Source organism: Callospermophilus lateralis, chromosome 3, assembly GCF_048772815.1.
Source record: "Callospermophilus lateralis isolate mCalLat2 chromosome 3, mCalLat2.hap1, whole genome shotgun sequence".
Classification (NCBI taxonomy): domain Eukaryota; kingdom Metazoa; phylum Chordata; class Mammalia; order Rodentia; family Sciuridae; genus Callospermophilus; species Callospermophilus lateralis.
In genome coordinates this window covers 176,873,425-176,895,887 of record NC_135307.1, presented here as the reverse complement: position 1 = coordinate 176,895,887, position 22,463 = coordinate 176,873,425, and the positions used below count along the sequence as shown (strand labels likewise).

The window sequence follows — 22,463 nt, the reverse complement described above, 5'->3', positions numbered from 1 at the left end:
GTCTATGAACTGAGACCTCTGAAATCATGAGCCCCCAAATAAAACTGTTCTTGTCAGGTCTATTAGTCACAGCAATGAAAAAGCTGATTAAAAGACCATTGTTTGCCCTCGTTTTCTGCTTCTCCTTGCTACAGTCTTACATTGAAACTCCCCAATTCATAACCTGATGAACTGACTGGTGATTACCATCGCTGGGTCCCTGGACTGTGGGAAAGTCTCTGGGCCACAGTTCTCCATGTGTCGAAAGGGTTCTAATGGGAAGCCCTGGTTAGGTCCCAAGCCAGGGGTCTGGTGCTGGTCCTGTTCCAAGATAGCCAAATAGCCACTGCCACCTCTGCTCCCACTTCCTAAACGGACCTGGATGGACTTTTCTCTGGGCCAAGAGCCCTCATGGGCCTTGGCACAGAACAGGTTGTGAGCATGATAGGATCAGGTGGCTAAATTCAGGGTTGCAGGAAGCAGCCCCAGCTTTAGCTGTCAAGAGGTGGCAAACCTCAACCCATACTGAGCCTAGTAGTTTTGGGGTCACAAGCCTGGGGACCATGGTGGCTCCAAGGACACTCACCCTGGCAAGGTCCATCTGATCACAGAGGAAGGACTGAGGACAGGGCTGTGGAATACACATCAATCTGGTGTGAATAAACCCTATTAGCCAGGATGTGCCCATCTGGGGGCTCCCAGAGGGCATCTGGGCCTCAAGTCGTCAGTCATGACATAGTTAAGATGAGGGACCAGTCCCAGGTTACAGCCAGATCCAAAAATCACACGGAGACCAAGCAAATACTATCACAATCAATATTTATCAACCTGGGGATGGGGATGAATATTAGGTGAGGGCTGTGTGGGTGGGAGAGACTGGGGGCTATGATCACAGGCCGGAGAAACAGGAGAAAGAGGGAGGAATCAATTGGGTAGAGAATGACTACGTCGTCTTCCCTAGGTCGATTTTCTTCTGGATGGCTCGGGCTGAGTGGTAGATGAGTGAATCGATGAGTCCAGCCACTGGGAGAGACAAAAACTGCTCTGGCCTAGCTGGACCCTTGCCTTAACCTTGTGGGCTTTGTCACTTTACTGGCCAAGGCCAGCATCTCCTTTGGCTCTTAAGGTGCACCTTCTCCCCAACCCAAACCTGGGGCACTCAGAATTCATACTCCGTGACCCCAAACCCCAGATTCCCTGGGACTTCCTACCTGTGAACATGCCCCCAATGATGGCACACACGCCTGTCAAGAAGTGGGTGAAGGACCTGGTAGAGGGAGTAGGTGGACTCAGTGGGCACTTCCACTCCCACAGGCCCCACAGGCCCAGGCCTGGCCACTCCCATCCCCTACCCTCACCTGTGCTTCTCTGTCAGCTTCACCATCATAGGTGAGAGCTCGTACAGCACGAAGACTCCAGGGAGCCCCTGGTCACCCAGAAGCCCATTCGCGACCTTCTCATGTCTGGTCACAGAGAACTGATTTGTCCTCAGCACCTGGGGTGGGAAGGGAGCCAGAGCCAGACCTGGGTCTACAATCTGGCTCCCAACCCTCCCGCTCCTGCCCCTCCCTTGACTACACACAGGGAGAAAATGAGGTGCCACATGGGCAACCAACACTGCAAGGCACAGGGACTAGCCAGACTCCTGGTCCTGCCTTGCCATCCCAATTTCCACTCTGGCCACCAGCTCTTTACAGTTTACTCATCTCAGCTATATCTTGTGGAGGCCCAGGGATGAGAAAAAACTCTCAAGGTCAATCCTAAAGCTGGGACTGACTTCCTTGCCCCTCAACCCCTTGCATTTTACCACTCTATAGAGAGGCTGCTCCACAGGTCACAGCAGGAATGGAACAGGGCCTTAGAAGGCTTGGCCTGGCCAACCCCCAGCCCAGGACAGACTCCAGGGGGACAGCAGGCACTGGAGGAATGGATGGAGGCAGTCTAGGTGGTAGAAAGGGCAAGTGCTTTGAAACCCAGCAGTGCTCAGGCCTGAACTCTGTCTATGAGGGCAAGTCACCTGCCCTCTGAGTCTCAGCTTTTCATCTACCATATGGGGATAAGGGGAGCACCTGACTTTCCAGGGTGAAGGAGCTAAATGAAGGATCTCAATGCTTGGCACCAAGCAGGAGAATGACATCTGAACTCCCACAGACTCACCTCCCCATCTACTTTCATGTACACTGTGGGTACCACCTTCACAAAGTACTGGAACATCATGGAAGCTGCAGGGAGAAGAAAGCATTGAGCATGTGTTCCAGGCAGAGCTTTGGTGGCAGGGGACTACCTCCCAGGTTAGTACCTTGGGGTGCAGTGACGTTGGTGTGGTCCAGGGGGTTGACAATGCCTGGGTAGTCCTGCCCGAATGATAGATGCTGGATGTAGTGGGTCATGTTGATCTGCAAGCAACATCAGTGCCTGAGTCCCTGACAGTCCGCACTCCATACCAAGCTCTGTATTTACACTAGCAGACAGGGATGCCTGGGTCTGTCTGTACAGATGGGGAAAGTAGGGATGAAGGGAAGGAGGGACCTGTCTGGGAGAAACTATGGCCTTAAGGAAGACACCTTTCTGAGACAGACATCTCCCATTTCCTATCTAAGAACCCTTTCTTCCCACAGTCCACACAGGCTCCCAGGGTTCAAGTCTAGGGTACTGGCTTCACTCACATGTGGGCACACTCAGACCAGGCATTGACTCTGCATGGCAGGCGCAAACTTTTCCCGGAGGCCTTAAGCCATGAAGGCCTGAACTGGAGGCCACTGATCTTCAGGTGAGCTCCCTTCCTGTGTCTCAGCCACAAGAGAGATCTTTTAAAAATGCAAATCTGATATGTTACCCTGCTTTAGGAAGGCCGACAGCTTCCCTGTTAGGGGAAAGACCAGACACCTCAGTGTGGCCTCTAAGTCCTGTGTGCTCTGGTCCTATGGACTCCCCCAGTCTCCCCGCCCACAGCTGCCCTTGCAGTACCACACAAGCACCACACACCCTCCTAACTTTGTCTTGAGGCTCCCTCAGTTTAGGATGCTCCTGTCCACCCTCTTCCCTGCCCCTGGCCTACTCAGATCTCAGTGTCTTACTCTCATTCAACCCTGAGACCCACAAACAGGATCCCACCAACAGGGAATATTGTTCTCTAGATGCGTGCCTGCCTCAGAGAAAAGAAGGCTGCAGCCAGTCTCCCCACCCCCCAACCCCATGGTGTCCCCTGGTACATACGTTGTCAAGGCCAAAGCTCTGCAAGTCATGGACTAGGAGAGAAGGGAGAAAGGGTCATTCAGGGGAGCAAACTGGTCTCCCAGCCCACTCAGTCCTTGTTCAAGCCTCCTCCCTCCTCCCTCTGGGGTATGACCTGCCTGATGCTCTTTGACCCCTAACCCAGCTTGGCACCTCCTGGTCCTGTTTAAGGACACAGAAAGGGTCTGCCCCGGGCCTGTGTGAGTCTGCACCTTCTTCAGGGGCCATAAGAACACAGACCCTGTTTCTTCCCTGACAAACACAGGAACTCGAGGCCTTCACTGCCAAGGCCCAGTTATGACTCAGGAAACAAAACCCACTGACTAGTCTCTCATGAACTAGTCTGATGAAAAATTACTGAACCCCAAAGTGAGGTGGGACCTGAGAATGCTAAGCTCTTTCCCTGATTCCCCTCCAAGCTCCCCAAAGGGAATCCCATGGGCACCCTGTACCAACTGTTCCAGAACAAGTTCTTCCTGCCCTCTAACCCCCAATCCCTCCTGCTGCAAGGAATCATACCCTCAAAGATATGTCCTAGTGCTTTTTATAGTCACCCAGTAGGCAGGCCAGAGAAGGCCCCAATCCCAGACCCATCCAAACCTCCCCCCTTCTTAGGACGACAGGCTGCCCCAGAAGTGGGGCTTGGCCTCCCTGGAGGACAGGGCCACTTACTCTCCACAGCATGTACTGCAGCATGGGGGAGGGAAGGAGAGAGAGGGAGGAAGAGAACACAAATTCAGAGCTTCACAGTGAGAACTAAGGAACAAGATAAGTGGTGAAGACTAGAATATTCCTGCCTCAGCAACAAGGTCTGGCCTCAGCTAACAAGTCTCTTTCTGTTTCCTCAAGGGAGCCCTTCCCTGGCCAAAGAAGAGAGCAAGATGGCTTGGGAGAGAAGTATGGTGGCCTAGGAAGAACAAAAGACCTAGAGTCCAAAGAGCCACTTTCCTAGCTGTGTGACCTTGGACAAATCACTGCGCTTCCTGAACCTGTGTGTCCTCTGCAAAGGGCTGTCCTGAAGACTAGGAAAGATGGGAAAATACTCAGTGAATTTTATAGTGTAATATACTCCATTCCCCAATCCACAAGGATGTCAGAAAGTAGCTCCCAGGCCTCAATTCAGGTAGATTTCTGGCCTTGGACAACTACAACCTTGTGTCTGAACATCCATGCTTAAGGCAACCCTTGCCCTGGGGTCCATGACTCTGAAAACAGCCCCCTATAGACAAGCAGAAATGCTACCACCTTTTAGGCACCACCTCCTATCGAGTACTTGCAAGGCCTTGTGCCAACAGCTCCTCACTGATCACCTTCCTACAATCCTAGTGAGCCACCCTCCCCTGAGAAAGGGTACTCCAGAGTTCTGCAGGGTCCCTCAGACCCACTTGCACCCACTCTCCCCAGGCTTGGCCTCACCCCACAGACTAACAGACCTACAGGGTTATTGCCGAGGACCCCTCCTGATTACCTCAGTCACTTGGAGCAGCTCAGTGCTCACTCATGCCCTGCACTCTTCTTACCAGGTGGCTTTGTATATCCCCTTGTGGTCCTGACTCTCAACCCGTCTATACCCTACACTGGGTCCCCATTACTCAGTCATCAACATACCCAGCTTCAACCTCTACACAGTCCCCTCACTCTTTATTCAATTTAGTTTTGCAGTGCTGGGTATGGAACCCAGGGCCTCACACATGCTAGGCAAATGCTCACCACCAAAGCTACATGCCCTGTCTTCCTGCACCCCCTTACCCAGCTCTCCCTTCAAGGTACTAGCTACATGGAATCACCTCAGTGACTATTTTGTCTCCCATACCCATTCCCTTTTTGGCCTAAAGAGAGGTCTCTCTTGCTCTTTATTGTCCCACAGTCACTCTCTCTTGATGTGCCCTAGAACCCCATAGTTTTCAAGCTCCTAGCAACCCATTCCTTCTTGTTTTAGTTGTGAATTTCCATAGAACTCCTAGGACAGTTCTCCCACCATTTCTCAGTGGTTTAGCAACTGCCTGTTCCTCTCTTATGCTACCCCTATCACAATTTCTGTGATGTTCACACCGCATCTATGAGACTTCCAATATCCTGGCCTCCCAGTTCCAGAGCATTCCCCTCTTCCTGGTCTTCTTTCACCCGCCTGAGCCACCAGATCTAATGGCCATTCCCCAAACCTTATCATTAAGAACACCCCTTTGCAATTTAAATTTTAAGTACCCCATGCACCAACCAACAACTTTTATTTCCCCATTCCTTCCCTCCAGTATCCTGAATTCAAGTTCTTTGCAACTACACCAAGGACCTCCAGTCCCTTGCTTCCCCTGCCTCCTCCCTGGCTTCCAGCTTCTGTCTCCATTCCTGCTCCCATGTCCTGGCTTCCCTCCTTTACTGGCTTAGGTCCTGTGGTCCTGCACCAGGAATTTTTGTTTTGTTTTGCAGTGCTGGGGATTGAACCCAGAGCCTCATGCATGCTAGGCAAGTGCTCTACCATTGAGTGTGCCCCAGCCCATTCACTAGTCCTTCTTTACATGTACCTTGCATCCCTTGCCTTTACAGGCCTATGGCAACACCAAACACTAGGTAATATCAATGCTCTGTCTCCTCCAAGCCCACCCTCACACCTCTACCAAGAGCCAGACAGCTATGCTGACAGGTCTCACATCCTATTCTTGGCCCAACTCCAAGGGGGCCCTGGGATGCTTGGAAACCCTGTTCCAACCTCCCCCAGCATGCCCTCTCCCACCTCAACAGATCACTAATATCTTTCCTCTTTCTCAAATCACTAACTCCTTTCCTTTCTCCTCATCCTCAGCTGATGACCTAACTTCCTACATCACGAAGAAAAAAAATCACTCAGAAGAGACTGTCCATGTGCTTCCACCACCCTTACTACCACCCTGCTGTGCCTAGAGTGTGCTTTCTTCCAGATGCCACATCTGGTCTTTTCATATGCCGAAGGTGCTACACTCTGTCTTCTTTCTCCTTGAGGACTTCACTACAGGGATTGTCCCTAATCTCTGGAGCATCACTCCTACTGTCCTTAATTGATAATTTTCAATTATCATTCTGCTACACCACCCACCTTAGAAACCCTCCCTTGCTCCATATGTCCCTTCATGACAGCTCACACTCCCCACCCCTCAGAGCAAACTCCACAACAGGCTCATCTATACTCACCTGCTCCAAATCCCCTCACATCTCTCCTTGTGCCCAATGGTTTTGTCAAAGCCACAAGTGATGGCCACGTTATCCATGACATATTCAATTCTTGATTGACATCCAGAAGTATCTGACAGTCTTTGAAACACCCATCCCTTGGTTTGCAGGATGCCACTCTCCTGCCTTGAATTCCTACCTCACCAGCGATTCTTTCCAGTTTCCTCCTAAGGTTCCTGATGCCCTTAGCTTCTAAGGATGCCATTGGCCTCCCTTGGCCTCTAACATAGGAGGCCTGGCACTCACCCTTCGAGCTCTTCCTTTCCATCTACCCTCACCTGCAGGGTGATTCATGAAGTCTCCAGGCTTTAAGTATGCTGATGGCTAAAATGTTTGTGTTCCCAGGCCATCCTTTTCCCTGAACTCGGGGTCCTGGTATCCTAGGTGTCTACAAAGACACTCAAATACTACTTTACACCCCTCAGTTCCAAAGTAAACCTGTCCCTCTGAGTCTTCTTCAGCTCATTAAATGGCAGCTCCATTCTTCCTACTACTTAGGCAGAAAACACTGGAGTCATCCTCAATTCTTTCCTTTATTCATCACGTCCATTAGCACCTCCTCTCAGCTCTACCTTCAACATCTACACAGATGCATTCACAGAACCCAATTACTTCTTACCACCTCTACCGCGACTCTGAGCCAAGTCTTATTATTTTTTGCCTGAATTAATAACTGCAATGGGCTTCTCACTGGCCTCTGATTCTGTTCTTTCTCCTATAGTCTTCTCCAAGAGTGCTACTTACCTTTTAAAAGTCAAGCCAGATCATGGACTTCTCCAGAGTCCTATGATGGCTTCACATCTCATGCAGCATAGAAGTCAAAATCCCTATAATGCCCCGCTCCTTGCCACCATCTTTTTTTGGTACTAGGTATTGAACCCAGGGGCACTTAACCACTGAGCCATATCTGTGGCCCTTGTTATTTTTTATTTTGAGACAGGGTCTTGTTAAGTTGCTTAGGGCCTTGTTAAGTTGCTGAGGCTGGCTCTGAATTTACGATCCTACTGCCTTAGCCTCTTTTTTTTTTTTTTTTTTTTTTAAGAGAGAGAGAGGTAGAGAGAGAGAATTTTTTAATATTTAATTTTTAGTTATCGGCGGGCACAACATCTTTGTTTGTATGTGGTGCTGAGGATCGAACCCGGGCCGCACGCATGCCAGGCGAGCGCGCTACCGCTTGAGCCACATCCCCAGCCCTGCCTTAGCCTCTTAAGCTGCTAGGATTACAAGCATGCACCACCATAACCAGCAGTTACAATGCCTCTTCATACCCTACATGGCATGGCCCTTTTAATTCTCTCACCCAGTATCTAACTACAATCCTCTGCTCCAGCCACCCTAACTTCCTGACTGCACCTAGCATTTTACAGGCACATTCTTGCCTTTGTGATTTATACCTAATGTTCTCTTTGCTTGGAATGGCTCCCTCACCTTCCTCAGGTTTTGCTCAACAGTAAATACATGAGAGTCTTCCTTGATTACCTTAATTAAAAGAGCACCCAGCCCCATCTTAACTTTCACACCGATCATCTTTATCCTGCCTCATTTTGGTCTATATTACTTAATAGCATCTAACATACCATACATTTTTCATACTTGTTTACTGTTTCTTTACTAGAATGTTCCTACGACTAGGCTCTTATTGACTGCTGTATTTTTAGCATTTCACATTCTCAACACTAACAACCGAAACACAGGAGGTGACTACTAAATATTTAGTGACTGCATGAATGAATAAATCTCATTCATCTGACATCCCTGTGAGGGAGGTATTAGCATCATTACTGCCTCCCTTGATGGAAGAAGAACTGAGCAGGGCTCCATAATTCCCAAACATGACACAGCTCATATCATGTGGAAGAGGACCCGTGTGAACCTGGTGCTGAGAGTGTGCTAGCTGCGGCAAGCAGCCCCTGCACTTGGCCGGTGAGGGCGGATGCCATTCAGACACTGCATACCAGAACTCTCTGCTCTCTGTGCATAAATTCACTGAGAAACACGAATGGATAACTACAGAAAATGGTATTGGAACAGTGGGAATGCTGATTTCGCACAGGAAGTTCTGGGAGATGTTTTTTATTTTCATTTTTAAATTTTTATTAAAAAATTTTTATTTTTTAATAAAAAAAACAAGATGAGTTTGGTGCTTTGGAATGTGTGAAAGCTGCCAGTGAACTCTACTCTCCTCTATCAGGAGAAGTAACTGAAATTAATGAGGCACTTGCAGCAAACCCAGGGCTTGTGAACAAATTTTGTTATGAAGATGGTTGGCTGATAAAGATGACACTGAGTGACCCTTCAGAACTAGATGACCTAATGAGCAAAGTAAAATCGATTGAGAAGTAAAAATGGCACCCTAAATAAACTGGTGCGGAATAACTTCAGCTGCTGTCTTAAATTAGTGATGGACAGAAAACTTAAAAAACTACTCTTAACACTGCTACTGGAAGAAGATATCCCTTAACTTCCCAATAAATGTCAATAAACACAATATGCATCTTTTTTACAATTCCTTATGATTTTTAGAGTATGCTTTAGGCTGAATCTGAAATTATCTGTGGTAAAAACTATTTATAAAAAGTATATAATTCAAGGATAACCTTTTTATAAGCCTAATATAATATTGTAACTTGCTTACATCCATTCCTGGATTTGGGTCATTATATTTAATGATCTTCCACTGGAAAAAAAACTGGGCATGGAGGAAAGTACGTGTTGTACAGTGTCAGAAAAACAATACTGTCTTAATTTTATAATATACTGTATTTACTGGTGCTATTTTTTACACACTGAAACAACAGCTTGGAACAAAATAATAAAATATTCAACTTCATTAAAAAAAAAAAAAAAAAAGTGAAAGAATCTGAATTCTAACCCTGCTCTGCTTTCCCAGAGCCTCACACACAGGTCTTCTGATATTGGGACCTACCATTTAAACAACTGCCTACCACAAGCCAGGCCCTGTGTTACAGTCTTTTTTTTTTTTTTTTAATTGCACAGGTCCTTGCACATGATAGGCAAGTGCTCCACCACTATGCTACATATGCCCCCTAGCCCCTGTATTTTTAACCTGCACCAATGCCCTGTGGGATAAGTCTATGATCATCAATTTATCAAGAAGGAAACTGAAGTTCAAAAAGATTAAGGAATGTTCTCAGAGTCACACAGCCAGTAAGGTTTGAAACTCACATCTGAACCCAGGCAGTTTGGCTCCTCAGCCTGTGCTCTTAACCACTGTGCCAAACTGCTGTCCTGAGATGAAGAAAAGCCTGCTTTGGACCAAAGACAAAAGAACATGAGGCATGTAAGGGGCACTTCCAACACACCAAAAGGGTGTCCAGGGTCTAAAGCCTCCCCAGCCGGTGATGTAAGATCACTCACCATGTACATGGGACTGCTGGAAGCTCTTCCCAGGGGCAAAGTGGAAGTTTCCGGCAACCTGTAGGGGATATTTTCTCTCATTCTCCAGTTGTGTTCTCCCTTTGCCTGCTGAGGACCTGCATGGGCCCCTGCTTCATGGAGCAACTTTCCCAGCACAGCTAAGCCCAGCTACCCTGCCGTGTCTTGATCCCTCCTGGTACCTTATTGACTTCTAAGAAGCCATACACCTGGCAGCCTTCATTCTTCTGCTCCTGCATCTTCTGGCTGAAGCCCTCTCGTCGGCACTGCTCAATAGTGTCTGGGTTCTTAAAGGCCCAGCCTCGACGTCTATATGCCTCCCGCACATCTTCACAGGTGTTACAGCACCTATAGGAGATAGGGCGTAGGGTGAAGAACGTGACCAGTGCTGGCCCCTAAGCAGGTCTGCCTGCTGTGAAGCTTTTGCTAGCCTCAACGCTGGTCACTGAACATCCTCCAATGTTTCCTCACTGGCAACAGGTGTTAAAAATACATGCTCCTATTCTGTTTGGGATGATGAACTGTTGTGGAACGAATGGATGGTGGTGAGGGCTGCACAACACTGTGAATGTTCTCAAGAGCAATGAGCTATACACTTAGAAATGGTTAAAATGGCAAATTTTGTGTCACATGTATTTTACCACAATGGGTAAAAAAATGTTGTAGTGCTGTAGACTGAATTCAAGGGCCTCGTGCATGCAAGGCACTGAGCTATATCCACAGTCTCCCACTGAAAATAACTTTGAAGTACACATTCCAAGATGGGTGCAGTGGTACATGCCTGTGATTTCAGCAACTTGGAAGGCTGATATAGGAGGATCACAAGTTCCAAGCCAGCTTCAGCAATTTAGTGAGGCCCTAAACAACTTAGTGAGACTCTGCCTCAAAATAAAAATAAAAATGGATGGGGTACGTAGCTCAGTTGTAGAGCACCTCTGGGTTCAATCCTCAGTACCAAAAAAAAAAGCCATATATTTCTAGGTTTCACCCTAGAATAGCTGAGTCAGTCTTTCCAGGGTCAGGACCTGGGAAGCCCCACAGCAGTTCCCATATACTGAGGTCTTCTACCTCAATGCTTTATATACAATATATACTTAATCTTTAACACCCTCTTATCAGGAGGGTGTTATTATTATCCTTCTTTACATAGAAAGGTGACATGGTTTAGCCAGAGGCCACAGGGATGGAAGCCAGGTAGCTGGCTTCAAGAGAACACCTATGAACTACTTCTCTAAGCTGAGAAGTAGTTCTCTTCAGCTTCATCTCTAGGTCTGCAGTTTCCAGGGAGGGCCTGCTAACAGAGCATTAGTTACTTGAGGAATGCACCCCGTCTCCTTCTAGACTCTTGGTTCGACCACCCACCTGCTACAGTCTGACCATGGCTGAGACTGATTAACAGACAGCACCTGATGGGAAGCCTGTTCTCCACCCCCAGAGTCCTGCTCACTTGATGTCTTCTGACTCAGCACCATAGCAGCTCTCACAGCGATCGGGGTCCAGGGAATCCGGGTCAAACACCATCATCTCAACTTTCCCGAGCTCTATGGGGAGGGCAGAGGCAGAAGCATCAGCTGAAGGAAAACAAGGTGACATCTATAGCCCTAGTTCCTGCATGGGTCCTTTGGCTAGAGGGATGATAATAATTCAAGTTAAAAAAGGATCTAAGGGCCAGGGCTGTAGCACAGTGGCAGAGTGCTTGTCTAGCATGTGTGAAACACCGGGTTTGATCCTAAGCACTACAAAAAAATAAACAAATAAAATAAAGGCATGCTGTCCATCTACAACTACAAATTTTTTTTTTTGGAAAGGATCTGATATTTACATAGTACAGACATTTGGATCAGACATTAAACATTTCTTTTTTAAAATATTTATTTTTCATTGTAGTTGGACATAATACCTTTAATTTACTTATATATTTATTTATTTATTTATTTTTATGTGATGCTGAGGATCAAACCCAGGGCCTCACATGTGCTAGATGAGCACTCTACCACTGAGCTACAACCCCAGCCTCAACATTAAACATTTCTATACACATATTAAGTCTTTTAATAAAAATAATAAATAGTAAGAACATGAGGTAGGCACAGTGGCTGACACTTGTAATCCCAGCGGCTTGGGAGGCTGAAGCAGGAGGATCATGAGTTCAAAGCCAGCCGTAGCAACTGAGGCCCTAAGCAACTCAGTGAGACCCTGTCTCTAAATAAAATACAAAAAAGGACTGGGGGGCTGGGGTTGTGGCTCAGTGGTATAGTGCCTAGCATATGTGAGGCCCTGGGTTCAATCCTCAGCACCACATAAAAATAAATAAACAAAATAAAGGCATTGTGTCCATCTACAACTTAAAAAAAAAAAAAGAAAAAAAAAAAAAGGACTGGGGATGTGGCTCAGTGGTTAAGTGCTCCCAGGTTCAATCCCCTGTACTAAAAAGAAAACATTAAAAGTAAATACTAGGGCTGGGGATGTGGCTCAAGCGGTAGCGCGCTCGCCTGGCATGCGTGCGGCCCGGGTTCGATCCTCAGCACCACATACAAACAAAGATGTTGTGTCCGCCGAAAACTAAAAAATAAATATTAAAAAATTCTCTCTCTCTCTCTCTAAAAAAAAAAAAAAAAGTAAATACTAAAAGGTAACTGCGTACAGGGTCACTGCACTTTACATACATTATCTCATTTCATTCCCATAATGATTCTATGAAGATGGAACTGAGGCTGGCCAACAACACTTATTTAGGGAGGCCTCTTTGATAAAGGAAAGGAAGCTAAAAGTGAGCACCTATTCTGTATAAGGCATTTTACACATATTATAGGTGTCCCTTATGTACGATGGCGTTATGATTCAATATACTGTTATAAGTTGAAAACATGGTAACTTGAAAATGCATTTCGATATCTGATGTTCTACAGCACATCAAAGCTTAGCCTAGCCTACATAAAACATGCTCAGAATGCTTATATTAGCCTACAGTTCGGCAAAATCATCTAATGCAATGTCTTTTTTGTAATAAAGTATTAACTATCTCAAGTTAATTCACTGAATGCTGTACTGAAAATGAAAAACAGAATGTTTGCATGGGGACACTTTTGTACCACCAGAAAGTCAAAAAAAATCTTAAGTTGAACTATCACAAGTTGGGAACCAACTGTACTTTATTTGATCTTTTAATTCCATGTGATGGGTACTACTTTTTATCACCACTTTGTAACTGAGGCTTACATTCTTCAAGAAACAAGTTAGATCTAAACCCAGCAATATGACTGAAAAACCTAAACTCTTTTTTGTTTTCATTGTTTTGGGTACTGGGGATTGCATCCAGGGGCACTCTACCACTGAGCTACATCCTCAGTCCTTTTAATTTTTGGGACAAAGTCTTGCAAAATTACTGAGATTGGCCTTAAACTTGAACTTGCAATCTTCCTGCCTCAGCCTTCTGAATCACTGGGATTACAGGTCTGAACCCCCATGACCACACCCAGGCAGAACCTAGACTCCTAACCAAGCCACAGGCATTCCAAAGAGGGAAGAACATTAAGGACTGAATTCAGCTAATGGGATAGGGAAGCAAACACTCAAGAGAAGCTCAGGTTTATCTAAAGGAGTTCCACCATGACAACTGTATATAACACCCATCCTCAAGCGTCTGTTACTCAAACTACAATAAGCAGAGAATGATAGCCAGGTAAATTACCCTACTCAACTAGCTAGAGGTTAGAAGCCTGGATTTCAATTCACTGACTCTTAATAGCTAAGGGACCTTAAGCCAGCCAGTTGACTTCTCCAGATATTAGTTGTTTAATATGTCACTGCCTGCCATATTTTTGGGGCTTGGGTATGTCTAGTACTGGGATCTGAGACCCAGTACCCCCCTGGTTACCATGCCGCTCAGCCTCTGAGCTCACGGGAATGCCATCCTTGTCTAGTCTTTGCTTGAAGAGGTTGTGCTCCACATCTAGCTGCTGTTCCCCAGCCACATCCATGGCATCGATGCTCAAATCTGAAAACAGATAGTCAAATTAAGGTACTAAGACCTCAATGGAGTGGAGGTCTGGGTTTGGGGGAAAACAGCCTGTCTTAGGGCAGAAATGGATTAGGAGAAGGAGGCTGTCCTGGGGTCCAGTACAAAATTAAGGCTGGAAGTGTGAATCTGGAAGCCCACCCTGAAAGCCCTGGGACTTGCAACCCTCACCTATGGTGAGATACTTACAGGCACAAGGCATGTGTGGGAAAAGTACATCGATGTTGATCTTCAGTTTATCTCCCCGTGACTTGTCCACGTAGAGCTCAGGATGCACCTGGGGCAAGCGCTATCTCAGTTAGATTTGGCCCCACGACTTTCCTTCCTCACGCCCACCTATAGAGGTCCGACCCCTCGGAAGCAAAGCCCCGCCCACTATTAGGCCCCGCCCATTACCTCAGTGGTGAGGTAATACTGCAGCTCCGACAGGAATAGTAGCAGCATGAGAAGGCCACTGACGATGGTCACTGCAGGGCGAGGAGTGAGGGTCAGAACGGCCTCTGTGCCACTCCCTCAGACTCAAGCAGGCCGGTCTGAGTCCAGGAGCCAAGGCCAAGCTCCAGGACACCCCCTCCCCGCAACCTTGGCCCTGCTGCCGCCTACCCGTGGCGCCCCCGCAGGTCTTGACCCGGAAGTCCTCCAGAGTCTTGGGGTAGGCATCGAACTGCTTCAGCTTCCCCAGCGCCTCCATGGGGACCGGTCGGAAAGGGGACGCCAGCCGGCCCGCCTCTGCAGCCTCCTGCTTCCGGCCCGGAGCCGGAGCCACGCCTCCTCGCTTCCTTACGCAGGCGCAGCAAATGTTCATGCTGACCCCACCCCTCGCCCGCGTTCTGACAGATCGTCCCTCCCACTTATGCCGCCACGCCCCCTCGCGCCGGAGCAGCGATGGAGAGACCACGTGTAGGGTCCGAGAGGGACTAGGAGGAGTTGTCTGCGGGCTAGAAACAGCACTTGCCGCCCTAACTTGCCTTGTGCCGAAATGCGCCGAGTGTTTCCCCTCGAGTGGTGTGGCGCTCAACTCCCGCTTCCTATTGCAGCTCGTACAGTAATACCGCCTTAATGACTAATGCGTAAAATGCGCCTCGCTTTTTCTTAGGTCAAACTACTTTTTTTTTTTCCCCCTTATGTGATTCTGGGGATTAAACCGAGGCACTTACGGACGCTAGGCAAGCGCTGTACCATTGAACTACTTCCCAGCCCTCGTAGTTTTTTTGTTTTTGTTTTTTCGGTACCAGGGATTGAACCCATGGGGCGTTTAACCACAGAGCCACTTCCCCAGTCCTTTTTGTTTTATATTGTTTTGAGGCAGGGTCTCGCTAAGTTGCTGAGTTTGGCTTTGAATTTGGGATCTTCCCGCTTCAGCCTCCCGGAGTCACCGGGATTACTGGCATGTGCCACTATCCCTGGCTGTTGTTTTTGACACAGGGTATCACTGTGGCCCAGGTTGGCTTGGAATTCCTGGACTCAAGCAATTCTCCTGGCTCAGTAATTGGGTGTCTTGGTTCATTTTCTGTTGCTATAATAAAATACCTGGATAATTTATAAAGGAAAGAGGTTTTTTTCGGCTCATGGTTCTAAGAGAAGGGAAGTCAAAGATTATGCAGTTGCATCCAGTGAAGGTCTTGTGTTGTTTCATAGCATGGTAGAAGTTGGAATAGAGAAGGCATGTGCACAAGAGAAAATAAGGGATTGAACTCCCACAATAACTAACCCATTCCTGTTCCTGAGAGAAAAGCACTATTCCATTCATGAGGGCTGTGTTCCCGTGGCCCAAACACCTCCCATTAGGTTCACCATCCAACACTGTAGCACTGAGGAATTAAGGTTCCAACACATATGGAGGATATGGTGGGACCATTCATTGAGATAGGGACATTTTGGGAATGGATTGGTTTATAGGGAAAATCTCGAGTTTGGCCTCAGACTTGTTCAGGTGAGATGATTTTGAGACATCTAAGTGGAAGTCCACTGAAAGAAGAGACATTACTGGATGTGGTGGTGCACACCTGTAATCCCAGTGACAGGAGGTTGAGGCAGGAGGATCATAAGGTTGACAAGTTTGGTAACTTAACGAGACCCTGTCTTAAAACAAAAAATAAAAAGGACTGGGGATGTAGCTCTGTGATAAAGCATTCCTGAGTTCAATCCCCCATGCCAAAAAACAAAGAAAAAGAAAAGAAGAGACACATGGGCTGAAGGTATGACTCAGTGGTAGAACACTTGCACTTGCCTAGCCCTGAGTTCAATCCCCAGCACCATCAAAGAGAGAGAGAGAGAGAGAGAGAGAGAGAGACATGGTCATTTCTCTCCCTGTGTGTCTTATACTCAATGTAATATGCATTAGAGAGAAGATAGGGTGGTAACTTTTTCTAGGCAGGTTATAGGAAGGAGGTCACAATGTGTACTTTGACGACACTGAGAGATAATCCTTCCTTCTGTGTGATGCATTTGGGACACCAACTTATGCTATTTCTCTGTTCTGGCATTTTCCATCTCAGGTCCCATCGGAGTTCTCTTTGGGGTGAGCAAATGGATGGGGAGGTAGGACATGAGCGGTTGGAAAGAGGTGGAGGATGGAGGGCCGGGGAATTGTGGTGGCCAACAGGTCAGAGAAATGCAAGTGCTATCTGTAGTCTCAGTTCCACATCCCTCCAGGTGACAGAAGCCAGTCTACTGCTTGCCATGTGAGCCATTTCCTGGGCCAGACATGAAGCACTGTTGGAAGATTTTTGTCCTGTGGGTCTTCTGGGTGTTCATCTTGTGGCTGGTGATCTCCTACCTGGATCTGACAGCTGAATCATCATCCCAGGAGAAACGGATGTACCTGATACCATGGCATTGCAACTGCTCTTGGTTTAAATTCAGGAAGTGTGGCTGCCTATTTGGGAACCTCAGCTGCTCCTCCTGTCACCACACAGTCAGAGAATGGAACTGGTTTGAAGCATGTCATGAAAAGACCACAGGGTATCTGACAAAGACAAAAGTTCTCTGATGGCTATTAGTGGTCGGCACTGGGTCCTGACTTATCCCCTTTCCTTCCAGGCCTAGCTTATCTCTTTCTGGCCCAAACCCCTGCCCTCAGCCTGATTTAATGCATTTCCCTCCTTTCAGCCTCAATCCCTGATTTCTGGCTGCAGGTCTCACCTACTCAAGCCTGTTTCCTTCCATGATATCTGGCCCAGGCTGATACCAATTTCCTCCTTCTGCTATTATCAGGGCATAATCTCAGTGAGCAAGCTTGGAAAAGTATGAAAGATGCTATAGAAAGTGATTCCCAGACCCTTGTTTACATTTTGATTTCTGTTGGATCTGTGCTTTGTGGAGGACTCACAGATCCCACTGGGCTCTGGTCTCAGCAACACTGACCAACACTGCATGGTCTTCAGATGGGTGCTGAGGAAAGGGCAGCAAGCAGGGTGACAGGTCTATCCTAGGTTCTGTCAGTTTACACTTTCTTTCCCAGGATGAACCAGGCTCCTGTGCAGGACCTTGAGGCAGATATGGGGAACCAAATCATAGGACCTTTCATCTGTCCCAGCAATGCCAGTGACCAGGGTTCCTGGAAGCAGCTGCTGTAACTTTCTGAACTATCTGGGACTTCAAATGCTGTGACCAACAAGGTATACAGATAGTCTGTGTGGTGGTGAAGAGAAGTCACTTCAGGGGAAGGCAGAAGGATTCTGGAGAAAGTCTCTTCTGGCTTACTGTGGGCACCTGCAGGACTTTCCCAAGTCTCAGGAGCTTTCTGAAACTACCACCTCCATTTTGGAAGATGGTCTGGTTCCCTAGGGGAGTGGGAGATAATTGAAGTAAAGAGACAGGGAATCAGAAGGTTGTGGCTATGGGTTGCTCAGGCCAGCCCTCACCCTTCTCTCTCAGATAAAAGAGGGCAACTGGCTGGAAAACCAGTCAGTATCCAATGCTGGAGGCTCATGGCTCTGTTCTGGCCTTGTGTACCTGTGCCTAGACATGAAATTCTTATACTTTTCTCACCTAAAATTTCCGTTCCCCATTCCCTTCAGCATAGAGTCTAAAGTTTTCTGTCTGATATTCAAGGTTCTGCATAGTCTACCTACCTCCTTGTCTCTTTTCTCCCACATTGGGCTTCTTGGGTTCCCCCAAATACAGTAGCTACCTAGGCTACCCCATAGGCTGTTCCTTCTGCCTGAAATTTGAATCCTCTCGTCCTCCAGTGTCCTGGGAAGCAGCTAAGCTAGTTGATGGTCTATTTGGGGCTTCAGGGTGATTTTTTTTTTTTTTTAATACCTGCTAGATTTGTTTTTCTCTTAGTTGTCCATAGACTTTTATTTATTTATATGCAGTGCTGAAAATTGAACCCAGTGCCTCACACATGCTAGACAAGAATTCTACCACTGAGCCACAACCCCAGCCCCCAGGGGGCCTTTTTTTTTTTTTTTTTTTTTTTTTAAAGAGAGTGAGAGGGGGGGGAGAGAGAGAGAGAGAGAGAGAGAGAGAGAGAGAATTTTTTTTTTTTAATATTTATTTTTTAGTTATCGGCAGACACAACATCTTTGTACGTGGTGCTGAGAAACGAACCTGGGCCGCACGCATGCCAGGCGAGCACACTACCACTTGAGTCACATCCCCAGCCCCCAGGGGGACTTTTTGATATTGTTTATTTTACATGTCTAGAATCTATCTTCCCTGGAGTAAGTGAGCTTCATTCTCCTTCCTGTTCTCCAAAGATCCTGCACTCTATATGTTGAATGAGGGGAGGTGGGGTAAGGACAGAATCTGGCTGCTGACACATACATCCCTATCTTATCCATCAGCCCTCCCTGTTTGGATTTGAATCAGAACAGCAAAGAAAGCCATCCTGTTGCTGAAAGAATAACAAGCAGACCAGTGGCCCCCAAGAGATCCCATCTATGCAGAGTACAGAAGCAGAAATGGAAGTTGCCAGCCAGAAAGGGTGTGCTATACAAGCTCACCATTCATATGTGGCTCCCAGCTGAGACCACACAGGTCCTATTCCTTTGGAACTGAATGCTGGGGAGTCTTTAGATTGCAGCAGCAGCATCAAGACTGCAGAAACTTACAGGGGGTAAAGAACAAGAGGAAATTGTATGGAGATCAGTCTGGTACTGAATAAAATTCTAGCCTGATTCTGTTTCTGGCAGCACAGTGCCTGGGAAGGAAGAACCAGATCTCAGGGGCCATGTTTATGGTAATTGCTCAGTCTGATCCACTGGATTGTACAGGAGGTGTAAATTTAGACCCAACTCCATGCAGAGTGTGTGAGGAATGCTCTTTCATCATTAGGTTAAACAGGCCAGCCTCCTTGCTTCACCCATGTGAGGGGGCAAGGTATTTTTCTAGCCCAGCTTTTTAGTGAAGGTTCAGAATTTTGAGGTTCTCAGTTCATTTAGGGGTCTCAGTTCCAATTCTCTGTCTTCCCTGGACTTAAGACCCTCTGCCCACATAAACATTGTTTTAGTCAGCTTTTTTTTCATCACTGTGACCAAAAGACCTGACACAAATGATTTCGAGAAGGAAAAGTTTATTTTGGCTATGGTTTCAGAGGTTCAGTCCAGTTCAGCCAACTCCATAACTCTGGGCCTGAGGAGAGGCAGAATATCATGGCAGAAAGGCAGGGAGGAGGGAAGCAGCTCAGAACATATCAACCGAGAAGCAGAGAAAGAGCTCCACTCACCAAAGACAAGATATAAACCCCCAAAGGCATACCCTATCTGCCTACAGTTACCACCCAGCTAATCCATAACAGTGGATTAATCCACCAATTAGGTTACACCTGTCATGATCTATGTGTATCACCTCTGAAAACTCTTGCATGAGTTTTTGGGGGGCACTTAATATCTAAACCATAACAAGCATTAAAAATTCTAAACTATTGGGCTGTATTTCTGTTCTCTGAAGTTCTTGTACTTTCCTTACTTGAAATTTCTGTTCCCCAATGCCTTCAGCACAGCATCTAAAGTTTTCTGCCTGGAAGTCGCCTGTCAGCTAGGTATGCAGGCAAGCTCACTGTCTACACATGATGCTCAGTTAATGCTCTACAGGTCCTAATCCTTTGGGCCCAAATGCTGGGGAGTTTTAAGATTGCAGCAAATCTTTTCTCAAAATGATCAAACACATTGAATTAATCAGTTTCATTATTTTCAGAGGAGGAGATTATTTCCTACTGGAACTGAAAAAAAAATACCCATATGGAAAAGATGAAATTGGTCCCTACCACATATCACATACAAAAATTTAACCCCAAATGGATTAAGGACTTAACTGTCAAAGAAAAAAAAGAAAAATAGCCAGGCAATGGTGGTAATTCCAGTTACTCAGGAGGTTGAGTCAGGAGAATCTCAAGGGAAAAAAACCTTGGAAACTAGTAGAAAATATAGGTAAATATCTTATAGATCTTGGGGTAAGAAAAGATTGATTAAACATGAGACAAAAAGGATTGACTATAAAATAAAAGACTGATAAATTTGACTAAATTAAATGTACAAACTTTTGTTCATCCAGACCTCTGAAAGTTTAAAAAAAGCCCTAAAAACTCAGAAAAGAGAGTACTGGGATTGTCGCTCAGTGGCAGCGTACTTGCCTGGCATGTGTGAAGCACTGGGTTCGAATCTCAACACCACACATAAATAAATAAAGGTTTATCAACAACTAAAGAAAGAAAAATAAAGGTTTAAAAAAATTCAGAAAAGATAATCATTGTACATATAACTGAGAAGTCAGTATCAATACTATTTGACAAATTCGTAAATAAGGACAAAAGCAGGGGCTGGGGTTGTGTCTCAGCGGTAGAGCACTCACCTAACATGTGCGAGGTGCTGGGTTCGAGCCTCAGCACCACATAAAAATAAATAAATAAAAATAAAGGTATGGGCTGGGGATGTGGCTCAAGTGGCAGTGCGCTCGCCTGGCATGCGTGCAGCCTGGGTTCGGATCCTCAGCACCACATACAAACAAAGATGTTGTATAAGCCAAAAACTAAAAAATATTAAAAAATTCTCTCTCTCTCTCTCACTCTTTCTTTAAAAAATAAATAAATAAAGGTATGTGACCAACTATAACAAAAAAAAAATTTATAACAAAACAAAAACAATCATTAAAGAATGAGCAAAAGACAAACTGACATGTGACATCTTGAGAGAGGAAAAAACACATGGCCAATAAACATTTGATCACCAACATTTTTGGTGGTCAGGGAAATTAATATCAAGACTACAAATTAGATACCATTTTTCATTTTAATTTTCAATAGTTAAAATATTTAAAAGTCTAACTATATTAAATAAGGTAGAAAATGTTATTCATTGATAAAATGGTAAAAAAAAACAACTAAAAAAAGTGACTATTAAAAAGAAATTCTATTTCTTGCTAACTTACATTTTTATAACAAGACATACATTAGAATGCTCTTTGCAACACTCTACAGTAACAAAAAAACCTCCCAGGGTTGACTTTTTATTTTCTTTTTGAGAGCTATGTAAACACATGCAAAAAATCTGTTTTAATTGCATCATTCAGAAAGACTATTTTTGCTGATTTTTCAAAAAGTTTTTATTTATTTTTTAAATATATTATTTAGTTGAGAATGTATACAATGCCTGTATTTTTATGTGGTGCTGAGGATTAACTCAGTGCTAGGCCAGCGCTCTACCACTGAGCCACAACCATAGGCCCAAAAAGGTTTTTTTTTTTTTAATTTATGTATAATAATTGTACATATTTATAGAATACAATGTGATATTTTGATACATATATAGTATAATGATCAAATCAGGATAATAAGCATATTCATCATCTCTAATGTTTATTATTTCTTTGTGGTGAGAACATTAAAAAATTCTCTCAGGCTGGGGTTGTAGCTCAGTTGGAAGAGTGCTTGCCTCACATACACAAGAACCTGGATTCAGGGCTGGGGATGTGGCTCAAGTGGTAGCGCGCTTGCCTGGCATGTGCGGGGTGCTGGGTTCGATCCTCAGTACCACATAAAATAAAATAAAGATGTTGTATCCAAAAAAAAATTTTAAAAAAAACCTGGATTCAATCCTCAGTACCACCAAAAAAAAAAAAAAAAAAAAAAAAAAAAAAAAATCCTCTCTTCCAGTTACTTCGAAGATACACAATTTCTTTTTCTTTTGTTTTGTTTTCTTTTTTTTTTTTTGGTAGCAGGGATTGAATCCAGGGGCACTTAACCACTGAGATATATCGTCAGCCCTTTTTATTTTATATTTTGAAAAATTTGAGACAGGATCTCACTAAGTTGCTCAGGGCCTCTCTATTTTGCTGAGGCTGGCTTGGAACCTGCAATCCTCCTTCCTCAGCCTCCAGAGCCACTGAGATTACAGGTGCAATTAAAATTAAATTCCTTGTCCTTCGGGCTTTGAGCTGAAGGCCAAAGTAAAGTAGGAGGATTTGATCATGATCCTACATAGAAGAGGTCACAATGCATTCTCTGTGATGAGGTCCCTAATATTGCTGGGCTGGCAGGGAAGACCCCCTTGAGCATCAATATCCTCAGGGAGGCCACAAGACATAGAAATGTCATGTCTCTCTCATTCTCTCATTCATGCTCTGGTAGCTCTCTTTAGTGATTAGCAGGTGGGTAGGGAAGCCAAAATCAAGTGTTGGGTGGTGTGAT

At 45.7% G+C, this 22,463-nt stretch overlaps 1 protein-coding gene across 1 annotated transcript; it reads right to left on the bottom strand.

The window, feature by feature from the left end:
* Positions 1-781: 781 nt before the first annotated feature.
* Ergic3 (ERGIC and golgi 3) lies at positions 782-14,587 on the bottom strand. Its single transcript, XM_076851748.1, has 13 exons — positions 14,435-14,587; positions 14,228-14,298; positions 14,021-14,108; positions 13,691-13,810; positions 11,261-11,354; positions 9,996-10,161; positions 9,796-9,853; positions 3,196-3,227; positions 2,279-2,375; positions 2,137-2,201; positions 1,338-1,474; positions 1,191-1,246; positions 782-1,002 (listed from the first exon to the last, which is right to left on the bottom strand). Exons 1-13 carry the CDS (start codon positions 14,520-14,522, stop codon positions 923-925), a joined length of 1,152 nt encoding a protein of 383 aa, XP_076707863.1. The 5' UTR covers positions 14,523-14,587; the 3' UTR covers positions 782-922.
* Positions 14,588-22,463: the final 7,876 nt, after the last annotated feature.